The following is a 16,964-nucleotide window of genomic DNA, read 5'->3' as shown; positions in this document are numbered from 1 at the left end:
TGTTTGTCTTTGCCAATACTACACATTTTTTATAAATTATGGCTTTGTAGTAAGTTTGAATAATAAAGAATAAGTTCTCCAATTCTTTCATAAGATTGTTTGGGCTATTCTGTGTATTTAAGATTTTATTTGAATTTTGAAATGTATTATTTTCTTTCTTCAAAATTCACTTAGTATTATGAAAATCATTTCTTTGCACCTGTAGTTTGCTTATGGTAATGTTGACATTTTAGCAATAGTCAGTTTTTGAACCCATGAGCACAGGCTATTTTTCCATGTGCTGGCATTTGTCTCTCCTTTAGTTTATTTCAGTGATGTTTTGTGATTGTTAGTGCATACCTTTTGTAATTTCTTTGTTTTTCCCTAGGGCTTTTATTCTTTTTCATGATATGTTAAATGTTATTGTTTTAAGTTCCTTCTTAGTATTAAACATTATTAGTATAGAAATACAATCAATTATGTATCCTGCAACATTCATAACTCTGTTTATTAGTCCTAACAAGTTTTTATTTCCTACATTTAAGATATCACTTCTGAAGCAGGATAATTTTAATTCTTTCTTTACAGTTTTAGTGTTTTTAACTTGTTTTGCTTGCCAAAATATTAGTAATTATAATACTGTAACTTTAATTAGAAGTTTCAAAAGTGGACATTCTTGCCTTGTTCTTGATCTTAAAGGAAAAACTTTTAGTCTTTCACCATTGAGTCTAATGTCAGTTGTAAGATCTATTTTCAACTGTGACATCAGTTTTACATCCCTTTAATATTTTATTCAAGTAGATTAAGAACATGATCTCAAAATCTCACTGAAAGTGAAAGTGTTAGTCGCTCAGTGGTGTCTGACTTTGCGACCACGTGGACTGTAGGCCTGCCAGGCTCCTCTTTTCATGGAATTCTTCAGACAAGAATACTGTAGTGGGTTGCCATTCCCTTCTCCAGGGGATCTTCCCAACCCAGGGATTGAACCCAGGTCTCCTGCATTGCAGGCAGAGTCTTTACCATCTGAGCCACCAGTAAAGCCCCAATAGCCCACTATCAATATATTTTTCATCAATATGCTTGCTCTCTAATAATAAATATCAAATAGTATCTCTTGACACTTTAGCCACTGTGGATGGAAAACTTTCTGCCCCACATACAATCACATTCACACTTTTCTCTTTTCTAATTCTTTCAACATAGTGGCAACACAGTTTCTGGCATGGCTATGCTGACAGCATTTTTCCATCTTTTTGTACATTTTACTAAAATACAAAAACATAAGTTATTGTAAAGCCTGATGACATTTTAGTGAGTATTTAGTTAGTATTTTTTATATTTATTTATTTATATTTTTGGTGCACTGGGTTTTAGTTGCAGTATTTGGCATCTTTGATTTTTTCACATCTTTGTTGTGAAATGCAGGATCTTTAGTTGTGGTATGTGAGATTTTTAGTTGGAGGATGAGAACTCTTAGTTGTGGCACGTGGGATCTAGTTCCCTGATTAGAGATCAAATCCGGGACCCCTGGGTTGGTAGCATGAAGTCTCAGCTGCTGAACCACCAGGGAAGTCCCTAGTTAGTATTTTTATACAATAATCCTCATCATTGCTGTTTCTCAGTCAAGACACTTTTAGGACCATTCAATTATAGGCAACATTGAGAATTTTCAAAAAATCTTTTCAAGACATTTAGACATTTTCAAGACACTTAGAATTTTCAAGAAAATATCTTTCAAAGAGTATTGTTTGATTATTTTTATATGTTCTGTTCATGCTTTTTGAATATTGTGGTTCATTTATATAAATTCTGAAAAATGTGTTTCTTTGATATTTCCATTTTTGTTCTATATGAATTTCTAGGAGTGATAATAAGTTTGTATCTCTTCCCTTATAGTCTCTAACTCTTATACTCTTTAAAGACAAATTTTCTGATTTTCTTGCCTTTTTTTATTCTGCTAGATATTTTTCATTTTATGACAATGTTTCACTTAGTCTTCCTTATCAATTAATATTACTATTTTAATTTGCAAGACTTTGTTAGCTTGCACTTTATTTTATATATCTAATGATATTTATAATGTAGAATAGTAATATATTATACTTCTTTGAAGATATAATTCTTATTTGTAAAAAATGCATTTTCTGCATTTTAAAATCATTATATTTCATTGCATAGTTTTTCTGTATGTGAATAAGTATTTGTGTTTGTGTGTGTATGTGCACATGTCCATATTCTTTCCTGTTGCAGACTTTCTTAAAATTCTAACAATTTTTGCACTAGAACAATTATGATAACTAAAATAACAAAAATTCTGTATGGCTTGTTCCCTTACAATATGTCTTAAGAATCACTCCTCCCACCATGAGGAAGAACCCTTGAATGCCATTTTTCTTTTCTTCATTTAAAAGACTGACCATTTTTATTTCCAATTTATTCTTTCAAAGGATCCTAAACTATTTCATCTCTTATTGTGCCCCATGTTCACCCACTTTCTTTTAGTTTATAATATATATTTTTAAGCATTGCAGGCAGACGCTTTACCCTCTGAGCCACCAGGAAAGCCCAATTATAGCTGTGTTTTAACAGGGAGAGATTATAAGTGCTTAAGTTTTTTACTCTAACTTAGAATTGGGAGGAGCTTTAAAAAATAATAAAAGTTAAAATTAAATGTGTACAACAAAATTTATTTATCATGTAAGTGCTAAAGAAGCAGAGAGATGTAAAATATATGCTATTTTTGAGATTTTGCACAGATTTATCAAACTACAATGAGTGTGATTATAGAGGTATACAGCAAATGTTCTTCATTACAGCATTCAGAATCTCATTCAGAAGGAAGATCATAATTTTGTGTAGATGGTACTTGATGATATTCATCTTGATTTCACAATAGATGACTCAAATAATGTTACTGAATTCAAGGAAGCTTGATTTAATATTTCTGTTCAAAGAAGATTCAAAAAAGAATATTAGCTTCTCAACATAAGTGATAGGCTACTACAGATTTACAGGTAAACCTTAGGGTTTGAATATGACAAATAAATCATTTCTTAATGGTGATAAACATTTATCATAATATAATTAGATAACATGCATTTACATGATTTCCTAAGAATATATTTTGAGTGTCTCATCTAATTTTGATGTGACTTGAGCTTTTGTAGGGTAGTAAAGCATACTTATCCAAATATGTCAAAATATAAATTTTTTACAACTTGAAAGATTTCCTGCGAAGCTCATTGGCCAAACTGTTTGTATTTTCAAGTTCTAGTCTCTTGATCAAAAAAACAAAAAAGTTTTGCTTTTCCAAATAGGTTCAGTTATTCATTTAAGAGTTGTAAATTTGTACACAGTCTAATCATGCAACAGTTTCAAAATAGCTTACTTGACTTTCTTTCTTTTGTGTCTGCCTTAGGAAAAATTATATTAATGCCACATGGAAAATTATAATCAAACATCAACTTATTTCACTTTATTGGGATTGTTCCCATCTTCAAGAATTGGCCTATTTCTTTTTATTCTCATTGTTCTCATTTTTCTAATGGCTCGATTTGGTAACCTCTCCATGATCCTTGTCATCTTTCTCGACACCCATCTTCAGAAACCCATGTATTTTCTACTCAGTCAGCTCTCCCTCATGGACCTGACCTACATTTCCAACATTGTACCCAAAATGGCCTACGATTTTCTATTTGGAAACAAGTCTGTCTCCTTCATTGCATGTGGGATACAGAGCTTCTTTTTCTTGACTTTAGCAGGTGCAGAAGGATTGCTCTTGGCTTCTATGGCTTATGATCGTTATGTGGCCATTTGCTTTCCTCTCCACTATCCCATCAAAATCAGTAGAAGAGTATGTGTGCTTATGATAATAGGATCTTGGCTCCTGGGCTCAATCAACTCCTGTGCCCACACCATATATGCCCTCCATATCCCTTATTGCCGATCCAGGGCCATCAATCATTTCTTCTGTGATGTTCCAGCCATGTTGACTTTGGCCTGCATGGACACCTGGGTCTGTGAGTACACAGTATTTGTGAGCACCACCATCTTTCTTTTGTTGCCTTTCACTTGTATTGTATTTTCTTATGGCCGTGTTCTCCTTGCTGTGTATCGAATGCACTCAGCAGAAGGGAAGAAGAAGGCCTATTTAACATGTAGCACCCATCTCACTGTGGTAACTTTCTACTCTGCACCATTTGCTTACACTTATCTCCGTCCAAAATCTCTGCGTAGTCCAACAGAGGACAAGGTTCTTGCTGTCTTCTACACCATCCTTACCTCAACGCTCAACCCTGTTATCTATAGCATGAGAAACAAGGAGGTGATGGGGGCCTTGAGAAGAGCAATTCAGAGAATCTGTTCTGTGAAAATGTAAAGACAGTTTTTCCATGAGAATTCGATGTTAAATACAAATTTATTAATCAGCATGGTGGTTTAGTCATGTCCTATTCTTGTGACCCAATGGTCAGTAGCCTTTCAGGCTCCTCTGTCCCTGGGATTCTCCAGGCAAGAATACTGGAGTGGGCTGCCATTTTCTTCTTCAGGGGGATCTTCCCAACCCAGGAATCGAACCCAGGTCTCCTGTATTGCAAGCAGATTCTTTACCAACAGATAGAAGCCCCATTAATTGGCATACAACAACTAAAATCTCCTTTGGATTAATTTTAGTCCTTGCAAATATAATAATAAAATAAGATTTTGATTATTAATTAAATTAAATATTAATCAGCATACAATTATTAAAGTCTTATTTTATCATTAAATTTGCAAGGACTAAAATTAATCTAGAGGAGAAAACCACTCATGTATAGACAAATCATTTTTGCAAATATCTGTATATCCATATCTATATGTTTATGTTTATATATGATTATGTATATGTATATATATATATATGTTTTTTTCAGCCTCTTTCTTTTTTCTTCATTATGCATTTTCCCCTATTAATTTAAAAAGCTTTTAATTTTTACTGATATGCTATAAATTTAAGTGATTTTTGGTATGCAATAATAAAAATGAAAACTAACTGAAGTTGTCATTCATCATGAGTTCTACTATTTTGCATTAATATTTCAATATGCTTAAAATATGTTTTCTGAATGATAAGATCAAATTAAAAGTCAGAAGACCTCATTTTCTTTTCATACTAGGCCTGTAATTGCCAGTAACAGATATTCTTTTCTTCAATATAAGGAAAATATATTTCAGAGATTTAGTTGACTTCACCAGGGATTCTGAAGTCCTTACACTATGCTGAATGGAAATAATTTCATATTCTTTTTAGGGTGCACCCTAGGGAATTGATTTAATATTGGTATACTTGGGATTCAACAATAAGGACCTGGAGATGTCAACAGAGATCAAGGAAATTGTAAAGTTATACAATAAGTGAGTCAAGGCTTTGTCTCATTACTAGACATCAGAAATATCAAAGACTTTCTTGCAACCATCCCCTCACTAGGCATATACTCAATTTACATCATAAGCAGTCAGTATAACTCTCACACTAGGTGATAAAACTCAGATGAGATTTTATTCTCTACTCACTGTATCCCATAGTTCTACTGAAAGAGGTTGGAGAAAGTTAATTTGTAATAACAAATTTCAATTCATATTATGGATTCATCATTTTCCTAAACAGATCCCACCACTACGTTCAATAAACATCAATCAGCTCAAGTGAAAGTCCTGGTTGAAGTGTTATCACTATCCTCCTATTATCAGAGCAGCAATATTCTTTACCTCTCAGATGTGCCAAGGAAACAAAGGGTCATATCCTTTGTTCAAATTCTCCAACATATTAATGTAATATCTCTTGTCTGACTCTACCCTCCATTCTTAGAAACCAGCTTGACAGCCTAGAACACCCTCACTCCACCCTTTACTTGATTAACAAATGTCTTAAAGAGAAAAATATAAATAATTTGTGCCATCAATTCTCCCATATTGAATTTCATACAGATACCTTTTGGAAAGCCTGCAAAAAAGGGACCTATGTTTTAATATCATGTTAATTAACATAGCTTTCAGTGAACAAAACTCCCAGTGAAAGCACTCTGGGAGGAATCACCTGTCAGCCCCAGTTTTTGTCCTCACATGCAATTTTGGAAATGACTCACTCTCTCTAGGTTGGGCACATAAATGTCCTAATAACTGGCAAGTGGAAGGTTTATGCTTATTGGAATTTTATTGTTATCCCTGTGTTTATTTGCAAAGAGACAAATGGACCTCCTTTCTCTCCCCATTACATATTCAAGAGATCCATGCTATCAGGATACCCAGATACCTGGTGAGAAAATCATTTAGAAAGCTTTGTTTCTACTACAGTCCATGGGGTTACAAAGAGTCAGACACACCTGAGTAACTTCATTTATATTCTTTCAATATAATACATAAATTATTTTATTCAAGAATATACAAAAGTACCTCTCTAACATTTGAACAGTAGGGATATTTCCAGAGGTTCTCAATTTCTATTCCTCAGGTTAATATACCTTAATTTGACTTAAGCAAAATTGTCTTTGTTTTTTCTTGATTATTTGATTTTCCACCAATAAACCAAAAATCATTTAAATTTATAGCATATCAGTAAAAATTAAAAGCTTTTTAAATTAATAGGGGAAAATGTATAATGAAGAAAAAAGAAAGAGGATAAAAAAATATATATACACATATACATAATCATATATAAACATAAACATATAGATATGGATATACAGATATTTCCTGGGTTTGGTGCTTTATGGGCTGTGGCAGATTCAGCCAATACTTCTCTGAGTGAGCGCAAAGCTATCTTGACCTGTTCACATGTGATTATCGTGTCGTAAAATGGTGGAATACAAGCATGACCATAAATAACCATCCATGCACAAACATACATTTACAAGAACTCTGGATTCCAAATGAGAGGTTATAGTACTCAGGTGGAGCACAGGAATTGGATAAGACACATTGAAGAGGGAAGGAAGGACAGTTTTACTCTACCTAAGTCATTCCTTTCTGAATACTATGACACATAGGGCAGAGACAACCTTTTTTCTCCTTTAGAGCTCATCCATGGGGAAATGAAAGTCAAGTGAGTATCCAATTTTAATTTAGATGCAAACAATAATCCCACTAACCCTTAGATCCTATAAGTAAACTTGTGCATGGTGCTGTCTGATGGCCTACCCCAAATCCCTGACTGGGGTTACTGGGGAAAAGTTTTCCCTGAACTCAGTTTATATAGAATAGAAACAGTGACTGCTTAAAGTTTAAAAGCACCAATTCAAGACTACAAGTTTCACCAGGTTCAGAGAAAAATGACACTACCGAATGACAAAATAAATCACAAGCAATAGACCATAAAAAATGGAGATCTCATGGATGCCTGACAAAGAATTCAGAATATTTTTCTTTAAGCAAGTTAAAGAACACAAACAACTAAACAAAATCAGGAAAATATTATTGCAACAAGGTAAGATTCAAACCTGTATACAGGTCAGGAAGCAACAGTTAGAACTGGACATGGAACAACAGACTGGTTCCAAATAGGAAAAGGAGTAGATCAAGGCTGTATCGGAGAAGGCGATGGCATCCTACTCCAGTACCCTTGCTTGGAAAATCCCATGGATGGAGGAGCCTGGTGGGCTGCTGTCTCTGGGGTCGCACAGAGAAAGACATGATTGAAGCGACTTAGCAGCAGCAGCAGCAAGGCTGGATATTGTCACCCTGCTTATTGAACTTATATGCAGAGTACATTATGAGAAACACTGGGCTGGATGAATCACAAGCTGGAATCAACATTGCTGGGAGAAATATCAATAACCTTAGATATGCAGATGACATCACCCTTACGGCAGAAAGTGAAGAAGAACTAAAGAGCCTCTTGACAAAAGTGAAAGAAGAGAGTGAAAAAGTTGGCTTAAAGCTCAACATTCAGAAAACGAAGATCATGGCATCTGGTCCCATCACTTCATGGAAAATAGATGGGGAAATAGTGGAAACAGTGGCTGACTTTATTTTTCTGGGCTCCAAAATCACTGCAGATGGTGATTGTAGCCATTAAATTAAAAGATGCTCACTCCTTAGAAAGTTATGACCAACCTAGACAGCATATTAAAAAGCAGAGACATTACTTTACCAACAAAGGTCCGTCTATAGTTTAGTCAAGGCTATAGTTTTTCCTGTGGTCATGTATGGATGTGAGAGTTGCACTATAAAGAAAGCTGAGCCGAAGAATTGATGCTTTTGAACTGTGGTGTTGGAGAAGACTCTTGAGAGTCCCTTGGACTGCAAAGAGATCCAACCAGTCCATCCTAAAGGACATCAGTCCTGGGTGTTCATTGGAAGGACTGATGTTGAAGCTGAAACTCCAATACTTTGGCCACCTGATGTGGAGAGCTGATTCAGTTGAAAAGACTGATGCTGGGAAAGATTGAGGGCAGGAGGAGAAGGGGACGACAGAGGATGAGATGGTCGGATGGCATCACCGACACAATGAACATGGGTTTGGGTGGACTCCAGGAGTTGGTGAAAGACAGGGAGGCCTGGCATGCTGCTGTTTATGGGATCACAAAGAGTGGGACACGACTGAGCGACTGAACTGAACTGAAGATTTAAACAAGGTAAAATTCAAACAAACTAGAAACATAAATAGAAGCAAACAGAAGTTCTAATTCTAGAACAAAACCATACAGTATCTGAACTGAAAAAATTTAATAGAGACTAAACAACTGATTTGATCAAACAAAAGAAGTAATTTATGAGATTAAAGATAATTTATTTGAGATTACACAGTCAGAGGAACAGCAAAGAATAAAAAGTAGTGAAAAAAGTCTATAGCACATAAGAGATTACATATACCACCAATATATGCATTACAGGAATCCCAGAAGGAGAAGAGAAAGGGAGCAAAATGCTTATTAAAAGTAATATTGACAATAGCAACAAGAAAAGTACCAAACCTAGGAAGCAAAATGAATGCCCAGATTCATGAATTCCAAAGAATTCATAATGAATTAGAGAAGTCTTCACTGAGACACATGGTAATTAAAAAATAGAATATTTTAAAAATCATTTTAAAAATTTACACTGAATCTATAATACCTCTTCCCAAGTAAAAGGTGTAATTAATTTACTCACTGAAAACTATAAGAACTATAATAATTCTTATGTTTTAATCTGCAATAAAACTGCATTGTTGAATATTTTTTAAATACCATTACAGCTAAGTAACAAAATTTTCATTATTTATTTTAATACATGAAAATTGTTTTATAGTTTAATGTGTTTTTCCAGAAGAAAGGAAATAAGTCTTTTCTTTTTTTTTTTTTTTTAGATATAGGTGGTTTATAATGTTATGTTGTTTCAAGCATAAAGAAAAACGATTCAATTACACATATATCTGTATGTGTGCAGACACTCAGTCATGCCAGATGCTTTGTGACCCCATGGACTATAGCCCACCAGGCTCCTCCCTTCATGGGATTTCCCAGCCAAGAATTTGGAGTCGGTTGCCATTTCCTCCTCCAGCGGATCTTCCCATCCCAGGGATTGAACCCGTCTTTTACATCTCCTGCATTGGCAGGCAGATGATTTACCACTAGTGCCACCTGGGAAAGCCTATCTACACACACACATATGTATATATTTTTTTTCAAATTCTTTGACACTATAGGTTATTACAAGATACTGAGTATAGTTCCTTATGCCATATAGTAGATTTTCATTGGCTATATATTTAATATATGGTGCTGGTTTAGTCGCTAAGATGTGCCAGACTTTTGTGACTCCATGGACTGTAGCCTGCCTGGCTCCTCTGTCCATGGGATTCTCCAGGCAATAATACTGGACTGGGTTGCCATTTCCATCTCCTGGAGCTCTTCCCAACCCAGGAATTGAATCCAGGTCTCCTGCATTGCACACAGATTCTTTACTGGCTGAGCTATGAGGGAAGCTCATATAATAAATGCTATATATTTCATATATAGTAGTGTGTGTATGTTAATCCCTAACTCCTTATTTATCCCTCCACTCTGCCTTAACAGTTTGCTAACAATGCAGTTGTTTTCTACATCTGTGAGTTTATTACTGTTTTGTAAAAAGCTCATAGGTATCTTTTTTTTTTTTTTTTTTAGATTCCACATACAAGAGATATCTTTCTCTGAATGACTTACTTCACTTAGGGTGATAAAATCTACGTCCATCTATGGTGCTGTAAATCACATTGCTTTATATTTTTTATTGTCATATAATATTCACTGTATCTTCTTTATCCATGCATCTGTCAATTGATATTTAAGTTGCTTCCATGTCTTGGCTATTGTAAATTGAAATTATGTAACCTAAAATAAAGATAACCACCAAAAATGTAATATTTTAAGATTATGTTCTTATATGTTTTTATTGAATTAATCTCATTTTATTTGATTTCTTAAATTCTGGCCAATATAAACAGAACTGGGAAATAATAACATATTCAAACATGTCATTATTGTGTATTTACAGACAAAAAATGCAGAAACTATATGATCCAAAAAGTTTAGAGACATAATAATATTGGAACAATCTAAATTAAAAAAAAAACAACAACTATTATTTCCCTACTGAATTGACCATAAATATGCCATAGAAAACTTCTGTAGAAATTATCAGAACTCTATCACCAACCTTGGCTTATGGCCATCTTGGGCTCTTAGAGACTTAACTTACATTTTCTAAGTCTCAATGGACATTCCAAATTCTAACTGGAAAAAAAAAAAAAGATTAAATTGAATCTCCAGGTAAAGAAGGCCTAGAATCCAATCATTGTTACTTCTGAATTTTAACAGAGATACTTAAAATGTCAATTATATATTTGTTTAGAAATTTTTCAAGGGAGCTTAATCAGAAAATGACTTTGTTTATGTGAAGAACTTTGGACTACTTTCAACTAAGCAAGCCAGTAAGTATTGAAAGCATTGATATCATAAAATGTACTAATCTTAATTATTTTTGCTTCTATTCATCACAAAAGAGGTTTAAGATAATTTATTCAGATTTAGCTACTTATCTTCATGCCAAACAATGAAAAATTCAGGTATGCTGTTATCCAGGGAACTAAAAAAAAAAAAACAACCTTTCTTGATAGAAGTTAGATTAATAGACAAAATAATTTATACTAAAATGTGTATCAGTAAAAATTAAGAAAAAAAAATATGGTCTACTCAAATCCTTCTTCACTTTTACTTAGAGGCATGAAGTACTTAATAAACCAAAAACTTGTTATTATACAATTATAATGCAATTGATGTCACTTAAAAAATTGTGAAATGCCAGTAAAATGTAGTAAAATTGATAAAGACACCTGCTGATATTGCCTATGAACTACTGTTCTGGCCTAGATCTGATAGATAGAGTGCCTGATGAACTATGGATGGAGGTTCGTGACATTGTACAGGAGACAGGGATCAAGACAGTCCCCATGAAAAAGAAATGCAAAAAAGCAAAATGGCTGTCTGAGGAGGCCTTACAAATAGCAATGAAAAGAAGAGAAGTGAAAAGCAAAGGAGAAAAGGAAAGATATAAGCATCTGAATGCAGAGTTCCAAAAAATAGCAAGAAGAGATAAAAAAGCCTTCCTCAGTGATCAATGCAAAGAAATAGAGGAAAACAACAGAATGGGAAAGACTAGAGATCTCTTCAAGAAAATTAGAGATACCAAGGGAATATTTCATGCAAAGATGGGCTCAATAAAGGACAGAAATGGTATGGACCTAACAGAAGCAGAGATATTAAGAAGAGGTGGCAAGAATACACAGAAGAACTGTACAAAAAAGATCTTCACGACCCAGGTAATCATGATGGTGTGATCACTCACCTAGAGCCAGACATCCTGGAATGTGAAGTCAAGTGGGCCTTAGAAAGCATCATGACGAACAAAGCTAGTGGAGGTGATGGAATTCCAGTTGAGCTATTTCAAATCCTGAAAGATGATGCTGTGAATGTGCTGCACTCAATACGCCAGCAAATTTGGAAAACTCAGCAGTGACCACAGGAATGGAAAAGGTCAGTTTTCATTCCAATCCCAAAGAAAGGCAATGCCAAAGAATGCTCAAACTGCCACACAATTGGACTCATCTCACATGCTAGTCAGAGAAGGCAGTGGCACCCCACTCCAGTACTCTTGCCTGGAAAATCCCATGGACGGAGGAGCCTGGTAGGCTGCAGTCCATGGGGTCGCTAAGAGTTGGGCACGACTGAACAACTTAACTTTCACTTTTCACTCTCATGCATTGGAGAAGGAAATGGCAACCCACTCCAGTATTCTTGCCTGGAGAATCCCAGGGACAGAGTAGCCTGGTGGGCTGCCGTCTGTGGGGTCGCACAGAGTTGGACATGACTGGAGCAACTTGGCAGCAGCAGCAGCACATGCTAGTAAAGTAATGCTCAAAATTCTCCAAGCCAGGCTTCAACAATACGTGAACCATGAACTTGCAGTTGTTCAAGCTGGTTTTAGAAAAGGCAGAGGAACCAGAGATCAAATGCCAACATCCGCTGGATCATCAAAACAGCAAGAGTTCCTGAAAAACATCTATTTCTGCTTTGTTGACTATGCCAAAGCCTTTGACTGTGTGGATCACAATAAACTGTGGAAAATTCTGAAAGAGATGGGAATACCAGACCACCTGACCTGCCTCTTGAGAAATTTGTATGCAGGTCAGGAAGCAACAGTTAGAACTGGGCATGGAAGAACAGACTGGTTACAAATAGGAAAAGGAGTACGTCAAGGCTGTATATTGTCACCCTGCTTATTTAACTTATATGCAGAGTACATCATGAGAAATGCTGGACTGGAAGAAACACAAGCTGGAATCAAGATTGCCGGGAGAAATATCAATAACCTCAGATATGCAGATGACACCACCCTATGGCAGAAGGTGAAGAGGTATTAAAAAGCCTCTTGATGAAAGTGAAAGTACAGAGTGAAAAAGTTGACTTAAAGCTCAACATTCAGAAAAAGAAGATCATGGCATCCGGTCCCATCACTTCATGGGAAATTGATTGGGAAAGAGCAGAAACAGTGTCAGACTTTATTTTCTTTGGGCTCCAAAATCACTGCAGATGGTGACTGCAGCCATGAATTTAAAAGATGCTTACTCCTTGGAAGGAAAGTTATGACCAACCTAGATAGCATATTCAAAAGCAAGACATTACTTTGGCAACAAAGATCTGTCTAGTCAAGGCTATGGTTTTTCCAGTGGTCATGTATGGATGTGAAAGTTTGACTGTGAAGAAAGCTGAGTGCCAAAGAATTGATACTTTTGAACTGTGGTGTTGGAGAAGACTCTTGAGAGTCCCTTGGACTGCAAGGAGATCCAACCAGTCCATTCTGAAGGAGATCAGCCCTGGAATTTCTTTGGAAGGAATGATGCTAAAGCTGAAACTCCAGTACTTTGGCCACCTCATGAGAAGAGTTGACTCACTGGAAAAGACTCTGATGCTGGGAGGGATTGGGGGCAGGAGAAGAAGGGGACGACAGAGGATGAGATGGCTGGATGGCATCACTGACTCGCTGGACATGAGTCTGAGTGAACTCCGGGAGTTGGTGATGGACAGGGAGGCCTGGCGTACTGCAACTCATGGGGTCGCAAAGAGTCGGACACAACTGAGCGACTGAACTCAACTGAACTGAACTGATTACATGGACTTCAGTTCAGTTCATGTGCTCAGTCATGTCCGATTCTTTGCGATCCCATGGACTTCAGCATGTCAGGCCTCCCTGTCCATCACCAAAGTCATGTCCACTGAGTTGGTGATGCCATCCAACCATCTCATCCTCTGTCATCCCCTTCTCCTCCAGTATTGCCCAATGAGTCAGAACTTCACATCAGGTGGCCAAAGTATTGGAGTTTCAGCCTCAGCATCAGTCCTTCCAATGAACACTCAAGACTGATCTCCTTTAGGATGGATGGACTGGATCTCCTTGCAGTCCAAGGGACTCTCAAGAGTCTTCTCAAATACCACAGCTCAAAAGCATGATTTCTTCAATGCTCAGCTTTCTTTATAGTACAACTTTCTCATCCATATGTGACTACTGGAAAATCTATACCCTTGATTAGACATACCTTTGTTGGCAAAGTAATATCTCTGTTTTTTAATATGCTGTCTGTGTTGGTCATAACTTTCCTTCTAAGGAATAAGTTCATGGCCACAGTCACCATCTGCTGTGATTTTGGAGCCCCCAAAAATAAAGTCAGCCACTGTTTCCACTGTTTCCCCATCTATTTGCCATGAAATGATGGGACTGGATGCCATGATCTTAGTATTCTAAATGTTGACCTTTAAGCCAAAGTTTTCACTCTCCTCTTTCACTTTGATCAATAGGCTCTTTAGTTCTTCAATTTCTGCCATAAGGGTGGTGTCATCTGCAAATCTGAGGGTATTGATATTTCTCCCAGCAATCTTAATTCCAGCTTGCACTTCATTCAACCCAATGTTTCTCATTATGTATTCTGCATATAAGTTAAATAATCAGAGCAACAGTATATAGTCTTGACATACTCCTTTTCCTTTTTGGAACCAGTCGGTTGTTCCATGTCCAGTTCTAACTGTTGCTTCCTGACCTGCATACAGATTTCTCAATGGGAAGGTCAGGTGGTCTGGTACTCCTATCTCTTTCAGAATTTTCCACAATTTAGTGTGATCCACACAGTCAAAGGCTTTGGCATAGTCAATAAAGCAGAAATAGATGTTTTTTGGAACTCTCTTGCTTTTTCCATGATCCAGCAGATGTTGGCAATTTGATCTCTGGTTCCTCTGCCTTTTCTAAAACCAGCTTGAACATCTGGAAGTTCACGATTCACGTATTGTTGAAGCCTGGCTTGGAATATTTTGAGCATTACTTTACTAGCATGTGAGATGAGTGCAATTGTGTGGTACTTTGAGCATCCTTTGGCATTACCTTTCTTGGGGACTGCAATGAAAACTGACCTTTTGCAGTCCTGTGGTTTTCCAAATTTGCTGGCATATTGAGTGTAGCACTCTCACTACATCATCTTCTAGGATTTGAAATAGCTCAACTGGAATTCCATCACCTCCACTAGCTTTGTTCGTAGTGATGCTTGCTAAGGCCCACTTGACTTCACATTCCCGGATGTCTGGCTCTAGGTGTGTGATTATAGCATCATGATTATCTGGGTCATGAAGATCTGTTTGTACCATTCTTCTCTGTATTCTTACCACTTCTTCTTAGTATCTTCTGCTTCTGTTAGGTCCATACCACTTCTGTCCTTGACTGAGCCCATCTTTGATTGAAATGTTCCCTTAGTATCTCTAATTTTTTTGAAGAGATCCCTATTCTTTCCCATTCTATTGTTTTCCTCTATTTCTTTGCACTGATCACTGAGGAAGTTTTTCTTATCTCTTTTTGCTATTCTTTGGAACTCTGCCTTAAAATGGGTATATCTTCCCTTTCTCATTTGCTTTTCACTTCTCTTCTTTCCACAGCTATTTTTATGGCCTCCTCAGATAGCCATTTTGCTTTTTTGCATTTCTTTTCCTTGGGGATGTCTTGATCCCTCTCTCCTGTACAATGTCATGAACCTTCATCCATAGTTCATCAGGCACTCTGTCTATCAGATCTAGGCCCTTAAATCTATTTCTCACTTCCACTGTATAATCATAAGGGATTTGATTTCGGTCACACCTGAATGGTCTAGTGGTTTTCCCTACTTTCTTCAATTTAAGTCTGAATTTGGCAATAAGGAATTCATGATTTGAGCCACAGTCAGCTCCCAGTCTTGTTTTTGCTGACTGTATAGAGCTTCTCCATCTTTGGCTGCAAAGAATATAATCAATCTGATTTTGGTGTTGGGCATCTGGTGATGTCCATGTGTAGAGTCTTCTCTTGTGTTGCTGAAAGAGGGTGTTTGCTATGACCAGTGCGTTTTCTTGGGAAAACTCTATTAGCTTTTGCCCTGCTTCACTCTGTACTCCAAGGCCAAATTTGGAGTACACCTCTTAACAGTAAACACCTGTTACTCCAGGTGTTTCTTGACTTCTTACTTTTGCATTCCAGTCCCCTATAATGAAAAGGACATCTTTTTTAGGTGTTAGTTCTAAAAGGTCTTGTAGGTTTTCATAGAACCATTCAACTTCAGCTTCTTCAGCATTACTGGTCAGGGCATAGACTTGGATTACCATGATATTGTATGGTTTGCCTTGGAAATGAACAGAGATCATTGCATGGGCTTACCCTCAGCTAAACTGTGTTGTGAAGTATAGTTGAAAATAACTATGATGCTGTATATAATAAAATACAGAATGAATTTTATATTAATTAGAATTGTATTTCAGATATTAGAAGGTCTATTTGGCCATTACTGAAATAAGACATAGATATAGATATAGAGAAAAGCAAGAAAGTTAAATGATAAACAAAATTCATTAACCAAGTGAAGAAAGATTCTTTGCATCTGCTCTGTATACAGGAAATATTGTAGCCAAGAAGAGAATGTTTTGAAACAGTATACGTGTTGTACAGTCATGTCTGTTTGTGACCTCATGTACTGTAGCCTGCCAGACTCTTCTGTCCATGAAGATTCTCCAGGCAAGAACACTAGAGTGGGTTGCCTATCCCTCCTCCAGGGGATCTTCCCAACCCAGGGATCGACTAGGTCTCCTGCATTGCAGGCATTTTCTTTACCATCTGAGCCACCAGGATACCCCCTTAAAATAGTATAAGTAATATGAAATATAATCACTAGGTGTAGAGATGCTTTCATGCAGGCACATTGTATAATCACATATAAACTGATTCTATTGTATTAATGCTTTTTGGCAGTGTTGATTGCTATTTGGATTGAAATCAGATTTTTAGGTAATCATTTTAGGAAATGAGTGATATGGTTCGATGCAGGATACAGGAAGCTTGGGGCTGGTGCACTGGGATGACCCAGAGGGATGTTATGGGGAGGGAGGTGGGAGGGGGGTTCAGAATGGGGAACACGTGTACACCCGTAG

At 36.5% G+C, this 16,964-nt stretch overlaps 1 protein-coding gene across 1 annotated transcript; it reads left to right on the top strand.

Annotated features, from left to right (window-relative positions):
* Positions 1–3,418: 3,418 nt before the first annotated feature.
* Positions 3,419–4,357, top strand: LOC147369211 (olfactory receptor 2L2-like). Its single transcript, XM_086413496.1, has one exon. It carries the CDS (start codon positions 3,419–3,421, stop codon positions 4,355–4,357), a length of 939 nt encoding a protein of 312 aa, XP_086269622.1.
* Positions 4,358–16,964: the final 12,607 nt, after the last annotated feature.

This window comes from Bos grunniens, chromosome 7 (genome assembly GCF_055505025.1).
Source record: "Bos grunniens cultivar Pamir isolate PY7600 chromosome 7, Bosgru_T2T1.0, whole genome shotgun sequence".
Classification (NCBI taxonomy): domain Eukaryota; kingdom Metazoa; phylum Chordata; class Mammalia; order Artiodactyla; family Bovidae; genus Bos; species Bos grunniens.
This window is presented reverse-complemented; position numbering and strand designations above follow the sequence as displayed.